The following is an 8,840-nucleotide window of genomic DNA, read 5'->3' on the forward strand; positions in this document are numbered from 1 at the left end:
TTTCATGCATAAAAGCTATATAGTTTCTCCATCCCCGGTCAATATTATAGCAACAGTAATGACTACATTGTCATCTTCTATACTTGTCACTGCTCTGTAGGTAGGTCATAGGGCATACAAAGTGCTGTCCCCGTTCCATGATGGTAAGAGGCGACTTAATTTCGGATCATATCTTTTCTTTTCTGTCGACTTTCTTCTTCCTAATGTCTCTTGACAATGACTTTTGGCCTTTCCCTGGTGGAGACAAACCAGAGTCTGTACTGATGGTACATGTACATTTTTCGGGTAGGGCGACTGGTATATCCGTTGTCAGTATAATGTGGTCGGATGGGATGTCTTACTGGATGTCTTTGGCAGAATAATTATTTCAATAATGTAGTGTTCTTGCGCAGTGTCCTCAATAGAACTTTGATTTCTATTAGTTATTTTCCAATAAAGGATCTAAATTTATATATACGGGTATAGCATTATATGGATATGTGTAATTAAATGTGACATAATATTAAATTACCAATTAAATCTAAACGTTAGCTCTGTAATTATACATACTTTCCTGGTTGATCGAGTACTTATCCAGTCTATAAGTACAGAAGGGTGTGTAACGAATCTCGATATCGTAACATATTACACAATATATCACACTTTCTTTTTTACTCCAGCTTTGAGACAATGTGTGAGATAGTTTCTACTTACCATTTTCATACAACCAACTAATTTATCTCCATAGTGCCCGCTCCGGGCAATTGAGGCCTATTCCAAAATATTGATTTTTTTCCTTTATTAATTAGAAACACATTTTTTTTAATCAAATCTTATGTTTCTGCATTGTAAATAGGACTTTCCTAAATATAAATACCGAGATGACAAAATATATATAACATTTACACTGGGTTAGTTTGCAATAAACTGATTTCAACCAAGTCATCGATCTACATGGAGGCATATAACGTGAAGTATGTAATGATGAACACAACGTTATAACTAGACCTTATTACCAAATACAACTCATAGGGAAAATAAAATATGTATAAAACTCCTCTATCTACTCCATTATAAACAACACCGACACAAATACTACATTTTGCCGACTAGCCTGCCGCGTAGAGTACGGTAGCCAGAGTTTATTTTAATTTTGCATTTTGAGCAAATTACAAATGTAACATGACCTCGCACGTATATATATACCCGTCCCTCGCTTCCACTCATATCCTCATATGTGACGTTTATTGTAGAAGTTGAAATTAAAAGATCGAGTCCTGGGCTAAAAACCAGAGATAAAAACATGTTTTTCTCAATAGTATGTTTCAGAATAAATCGTTCTTTTTTAAATATGTATATAAAAAACTCTGGAAAACCTTGGACTGATCCGGGATGGACAAAAATATTGAAACAAATGTTTTACCCCTAATCACCAAGATGTACAGCACATATAAAAAATATTCGGAAATTATACTATTACACAATAAAATGTATATATACATTTGTATATATATAAACGAATACAAGTGCATTGCAAAACTTGTCAAGTTTTGGTGTTAACCGTACTGTGGGCAGCTAGATAATGATATTTCACCTTACTACAATACCCTATTTCACCTGTATCACGTGATCTATTACACGTACGGAGCGAGTAGCACGAGCCGTTTATACAACATTTTCCCGGCTTATACTAGCGAAACGCGGGAAAATTTAAGTATAAAACTCCTCTATCTACTCCATTATAAACAACACCGACACAAATACTACATTTTGCCGACTAGCCTGCCGCGTAGAGTAGAAACGCAACAATTGGGGGTTCCGGACATGTGAAGCTGGGACCAAATGGTAAACTCTACAGCTCTAAGGACCTGGACACAGCTAACCTTTTTTCTACCGTGTCCACCACATAACCATCCTTACTACCCTCGCTCTTCCAGCGTCCGTGTCTCTTCCAGCATCTCTCGTTCACGGTAGAGTTAGCCGCCGCGCTAGCGCCGCCTGATCTCAGAGAGTGTAAACCAAGATTAAGGTTTGGTCCGACCAAACGTAGTCTGGTAATAATCGCTTCCCTGGCTCTCGTGTAACTTAATCGTTTGTTTTTATAAACCAATTTGCAAATGTCTTTTGATCTGAAAATTGGACGGAAAATATAAAACTCACTATCGAGAGTAATGCCGGATAGCTCCGTATATTTCTGAAACATCTGGTAAGGACAGGCTAAAGTATGTCCTTTACTTATGAGAACTTCGTTACCGTTCCTATATTGATCGGTTTTGCTTTTTTCAATATACAACAATAAATGACTATCGCGAACTTTTATGTCGACACCGCGCAATGCACTTACTTCGTCATATCTCAAAAAACCTGCAAAACTCAGCAGTATCATACACAAATCTCTGATAACGACGAGATCGTCTGAATCTTTGAACATCTCACACAATCTAACAAGCATTTCTACGTTCACTGGATCTTTTTTACACACTTTGGGCCTGGCAATTCTGCGGGCCGCCTCCTGAAGATTTGATATAAATGCATTTTTTGTGGGATCAATAAAATTATTAAGTTCGTGAGCCCATTTGATCCCGTAAATAGCAGAGTTAATGGAATGATACGAAAAATTATTATCTAATAAATGCGTGATATATAACGCTACGTGTATGGGCTGTGCTGGTAAATGATTAAAGCCATGTCCTTTGATAAAAGATTCCCACCTCTTGAAACTGTAGTAATATGCCTTGGTCGTATTGTCACTTTTGGATTGTAGCAAAAAATGTGCCATCTTCCTGGATAATTTGCCCAAACCGCTATCACCCATTACTCCACTTCCGATTGCGGCTGCAGTCACATTAGTATGTAGGTCTAGGCCTGAAGGATGGAAACAAAAACCTAATTAATTACAAATTAGAGCTATGAATCTAAATTTTTGTGAAACCTTGCCAAATATACCGTTATTACCCCTCCCTTTGTGGGTGAAACTTTCTCCTTTGAAATACATTTTGTGCTTAAAAATTCCACTACTAACACACTGTTCTACTTTAGGCCAATATGCCGCAGATTTCCATTCCGGAATTATCAATACCCCTTTTGCCTTTTCGTATTCTATTTTCTGAATAGTCTTAGCTATCAAACTTGGTGGTGGAACTAACCAGCTGAATTCTGAATTCCATTTAAAGTCAAATGCGTTTATTCCTGAGGTCCCTGCACACCAAAATCTTGAATAAAATTTTTCGCACTTTCTGTTGTAATCGCATGCGAAACAATCAACTGTGAATTCACCAAACAGACATGACAACTTTCTAAAAACCCATGTCTGAACACCCCAATCATCGTAATCACTCTGCCGACTCAGCTCGTCGGCGGTACCGTTTTCCGCTCTAGGAATCCACTTAGGGCGCATGTGTATAGCTGCCAAATGGCATGTACTTACGATATCGCTGGCGATTTCGTGTAGCTGCTCTTTTCGACTGCCTATTGAGAGAATGATCTGTACATTTTTGTTATCAGTGTTCAGTTCTACCGACTTACCTGTCAATAAGGGTAAATTGTGTTTGACAACTCTATTAACTGCCTCTAATTCTCTCCAAGTGGAACTAGCGTGTTTTTCAATGTAACTCCATGACCCAAACATATCCTGGGTACCAATATGGACATTGCCACTGGTAGCTAAATAGCCGCCGTAACCTTCAAATGAAGCATCAGTAAACAACGCAACATCGAACGTCGTGCCTGTCAAATGACCAATGTTTGAACCTCCTTCGTTCATTTTTTGAATGTTTTCCCGCCAAAAATCGATCTCATTTTCAGCCTGCTTAGTTACTACTACCGCTGAATTCCAAGACGCTCTTTCCAAAACACACCTATACATACTGCGCGTATGAAATCGCACGTTGTCCCCTAATACCGCATGGGTGGAAATTAACTGTCCAACGATGGAAGCCAGAAAACGAACGCTGACTACGTGTCTACCTACGCTCAACTGAGCCTTAATGTTCTCCAAGTACTGGATGACCTTTTGGATACGCTCAGGAGATACATGTAACCTGTTTTCCTTTGTATCCCATATGAAACCTAACCACTGCAATCTCTGTACGGGTATCCAAGTACATTTTTCCTCAGCTAATAGAAATCCGAGACTTATCAGGTCAGACCTAACCTGTTGACTAATTCTTTGTACCGCCTCGACAGACTTACCTCCCCCTATTCCGTCGTCCAAATACATCAGAATATTAAATCCTTTCGTTCGCCAGAATTTAACCACCTCTTTGGTAACTTTTGTGAAAATATGTCCTGCTGTACTGATACCAAATGGTAGCACGTTGAATACGTAAAACTTACCTTGCCAACCAAATCCTAGGAATGTGCGATGTGGCGGATAAATCATGATGTGATGATAAGCAGATTTGAGGTCGAAACTGAATAAAAAATCCCCCTTGTCAAATGTGCTTCTGGCTACTTGAGCGTCCTCATATTTAAATCGAAATTGAAACAAATGTGGATTGACATGTCTGCAGTCTAGTACTAATCTAAGCTTGTCCTTTTTGTTACAGGCCACTGTCAAAGGATTGACTACCTCTGGTTTTTTTGTTACCATGGAAACGCATACTTTTTTAACCAAATTTTGTATTTCTTGTGTAACGAACTCGGCATTATTCTTAGCAGATTTATTGTTGTCTAAAACAGTACTTACCGGGGTGGTTTTCAATGGTATCTTGTACCCTTCTTTTATAATGTCGAGAATATGACCGTTTTGTGTAATTTTCTCCCACTGGTGTACCTGAGCTAATAGCCTGCCTACTGGCGTCGTCACAGCGTCGCCTCCGACCAAAACATTTAGATTACTGGATACAGTATTACTCACCGTATTCAAATGAATTAAAGAAAAACTACTTATCTTGTCATTGGTGAGTCTTGCTCCCTTGGGACACTCCCCTTTCCAATGACCATGGTCCCCACAATTGAAACATCTCCCAGGCTTCTTTAGCGGTGTGGCTCTCGTGCACGTGCTGTGGTCCATTTCACCGTTCCCAGCCCTGTGTACAGTGTGGTTGTTTTGTCGAAACGCTGGATTATAAGGTCGCCTGTCGTTCTGACGTTTTTGACGTTCTGCCTTGATTTTCCTATCGGCTCGTGACTGTGCCTTGATAATCCTCCTTTCGTCGTCGCTGTCGTCGGCCAAAGGATTTGTTTCGTACTCGCTGACGGCGAGCCAACCTGCCTCGGACGAGTCTGCTAATTTAATTAGCTTTTGGCGGTGGGAAACTAACTGCATACCTTGTTCGACTTTTTCCATAAGGCTTGGTGTGTGTTCGTTGTTCATGGAGGAAACAACTGCCTCAACTTCCTTAAATTTGTTTAAAACTCTGACGTTGTGTTTGTGTTGCTCCTCATTTCCACGTTTTTTGAATTTATAATCACCGCTAATATTGTCCGCAAGCCGCGCGTTCTCTGACGACATGGATTGGAATAAGTTTCTCATTTCGCTCATTATGTTGTTTTGTGATTGAGATATGGCTGCTGTAATCTGGGCCTGTATGCGGACGTCTGAATTCGAATCCATGGTGTTAACCGTACTGTGGGCAGCTAGATAATGATATTTCACCTTACTACAATACCCTATTTCACCTGTATCACGTGATCTATTACACGTACGGAGCGAGTAGCACGAGCCGTTTATACAACATTTTCCCGGCTTATACTAGCGAAACGCGGGAAAATTTAATTATCTGTTTTAGAAAAACACACAATATGTTAATCGGCTGTTTATGTAAAATGCGGATGATCGTATGGCCCAGAATACAAAACCCGAATTCGCTGGTGTACCATGTAGGGAAAATGACGTCACTGGAAGAACGTCGTGACCTTTTATTTGAGGGGATATGCCCCCTTACGTGTTCTAGTGCCAATTTTCTGGTATAATAAAATAAAGAACAATTACTAATTGTAATGGGAAACATTTACAGAAGTCCCCAAAATGACCCCACAGTCGTACCGCTGTTTTCGCCATCCCTAAAAACCACTGAAAACTAATTTTCAATAAAATCGAATAATATTGAAATTGCGACAAATCCGAGCCTAGTAAATGACTATTTTATTAAAATGTGAAAGTGAGGTTACGAGAGTGACCGGTGTCCCATGATGTATCTAGATACCAAATTTCAGCAAAATCTGACAATATCTGAAGAAACACTGCTTCATTTATCGAACTGTCGACCACAGTCTTCCACAGCACGTCATCAATACAGAAACTGTTTTCCAGGTCGAAATCATTTAAGGCGAATATTGGAAAAATCATTACTAGTTTTACATTCATGTATAAGAACAATAATACATACAGTCTATGTACATTGTACCGGAGTGGTATGATGTTCTGTTGTTGATGTGAGGTTGAGTTTGGGGACTCGCTTACATGGCAACAAATATCAACGGACACACAAAAACACGTCTTCTCGTGTATAAAGGGAATTTGAGTTTCAAATTATCTCCCCCTAGACCGTATGCCTTTACTGTTACAAATGTACACTGTAAACTGTGGGATTAAGGTTACACCAAAAGGGGTGGCACCACAGCTGCCACCCTTTTCGGTGCAACTTAACACTAATTTTTCAGTTTACACCAACGATGTAAACTAAAGAAATTAGTGTTAAGTTACAAACAAAAAAAAGGTTGTAGCTGTGGTGCCACCCTTTTTGGTATAACCTTAACCTCGGAACGAGTGTTAGATTAAACCTTTTATGGTGTAATCTTCAACTTATCTTATTCTCCAACTAGCATTTTCTTCATCCGTAACCAGTGTAACCTTCATCCGTTACCAGTGTAACTTTCATCCGTATTCAGTGTAACCTTAATCCTTAACCAGTGTAACCTTCATCCTTAACCAGTGGAACCTTCATCTGTAACAAGTGTAAAGATCACCCATAACCAGTGTAATCTTCGTCCGTTACCAGTGTAACTTTCATCCGTAACAAGTGTAACCTTCATCCGTAACTAGTGTAACCTTCATCCGTAACTAGTGTAACCTTCATCCGTAACAAGTGTAACCTTCATCCGTAACTAGTGTAACATTCATCCGTAACTAGTGTAACCTTCATCCGTAACTAGTGTAACCTTCATCCGTAACAAGTGTAACCTTCATCCGTAACTAGTGTAACCTTCATCCGTAACTAGTGTAACCTTCATCCGTAACAAGTGTAAATTCACCCATAACCAGTGTAACCTTTATCTGTAACTAGTGTTTCATTCCTCCCTAACCAGTGGTACCCATATATCGAACCAGTGTTAGCTTAATCTGTAACCAGTGCCACTATCCTCCTATATCAGTGAAAGTATCTTCATTGCTATAATGTTGACCAGTGCTGTTTTATCTTACTCAAGAATCCAGTTAATTCTCGTTAACCACTTCTCTTCTGTATTTTAAAAAACTTTTGTTTATCAACTGATTTTGACAACTCTTTTCTGTTTTTCAGGACCTGCGTGAATTAAAGACAAATCTTGTCTCTTGAATTTAACTGAATACCCTAGCATGTATATATCGTTATTTAACTAACATGTCAGTGCTCATTAACTTGTGGTCAAGTGTAAACAAGAGAAAATATCAAACAAAAAAGTTGTATTCTTAACAAAACAAAACTTGACAGTACATGTATATAAATCTACTGAAGCATCAACGAAATGGTCAACTAAAAGAGGCTTTCCAATTTTAATCCATACCTATTAAAATTTCTATCATGCAATCCATATGTATACATATTGTTTTAATTTTCAAAAAACAAAACAAAAAAACAAAAAAACAAAACATGTTCTTTGAGGCACACATTTTAAATGACCTTTCAACTGAAAAACCAATTCAGAAATGATTAACATTCTGATAATGGAAGCAAAAAAAGGAAAAACAAAAATAACAAAAGTTACGAAATATTTGATACTACTCACGTAATGGATGAGAATGACTAAAAGGTTTCCAAGTTATATTGCATTCTAAAATACATTTATAACTTTAATTAATATAAGATCCGATACAATTTCCAATATTAAAGCAAGGCATGGCATACTATCACATATATAATACAAATCACTGGGACCTAGTACCCTGACAAAGGTATCTCTGATCATGATCTGTCTAGCAAAATCATAGGTACAGACAATGCAATAAAGATTTTCTTATTCATAAGCATACATTACATGTACATCTTACCTAAACATACAATGTAGAACTGACAAAATCAGCTGTTTGCTACATTGTTTTTTTATCTTGATTTTGGATGATCAAAAATGAAAACAAAAATATGTTACACACATAACAAGAGACCACAGACAGAGGGATCTTGGCGCCCACAATTGATCTTCATTTGTGTAGAAGTTGGTTCTTTTTTCACTCTTGATGTATTCATTTTATTATACCTTTTATGAAATCTGCATGTTCATTTTAAGAAATAGCACTTACATATGAAATTTAAGAATGATTCTTGGAGTACTTGTTGAAAAAAAAGCAATAAAAAACTATTACTGACAAATTCAAGATGCCTAGCTATCTGTAGACCATATTGAATTTTGGATCTGTCAAAAAATGGTCCATATATGTACACAGCTACGAATTAAGGGGAACTTGCATATGTATGGCATTTTAGAAGGAGCAATTAAGAAGAGAGAAAAAAGCGATCATAAGGAATGTTCAAAGACAGAAAGATGGATGATTGAACACAGACCTAGAGTGATTTGAATAGTAGATCATCAAATGGTTGGCTAAAGATATAAACTTGTCAATACCTCATTCATATCTTGTTGAATGTAATGGCATGAGAAAAGCTTAAAAAAATGTTCAATCAGACTTGATAAAAACTCTTGTCTTATATTCTTTTGGATTT

General features: G+C 37.8%; 1 protein-coding gene across 1 annotated transcript; it reads right to left on the minus strand.

The window, feature by feature from the left end:
- Positions 1-1,079: 1,079 nt before the first annotated feature.
- Positions 1,080-5,479, minus strand: LOC117320012. The gene is made up of 2 exons (XM_033874711.1): positions 4,315-5,479; positions 1,080-2,844 (listed from the first exon to the last, which is right to left on the minus strand). The coding sequence occupies exons 1-2, from the start codon at positions 5,462-5,464 to the stop codon at positions 1,832-1,834; spliced, it is 2,163 nt and encodes a 720-aa protein (XP_033730602.1). The 5' UTR covers positions 5,465-5,479; the 3' UTR covers positions 1,080-1,831.
- Positions 5,480-8,840: the final 3,361 nt, after the last annotated feature.

The sequence above is a fragment of the Pecten maximus genome, unplaced genomic scaffold, assembly GCF_902652985.1.
Source record: "Pecten maximus unplaced genomic scaffold, xPecMax1.1, whole genome shotgun sequence".
Taxonomy (NCBI): Eukaryota; Metazoa; Mollusca; class Bivalvia; order Pectinida; family Pectinidae; genus Pecten; species Pecten maximus.

Coding starts and splice junctions, on each gene's coding strand:
- LOC117320012 (XM_033874711.1), bottom strand. CDS start 5,464: ATGAGCGAAATGAGAAACTTATTCCAATCCATGTCGTCAGAGAACGCG. Junction 2,845..4,314: donor CCTAGGATTTGGTTGGCAAG/GTAAGTTTTACG, acceptor TCCATCCTTCAG/GCCTAGACCTACATACTAAT.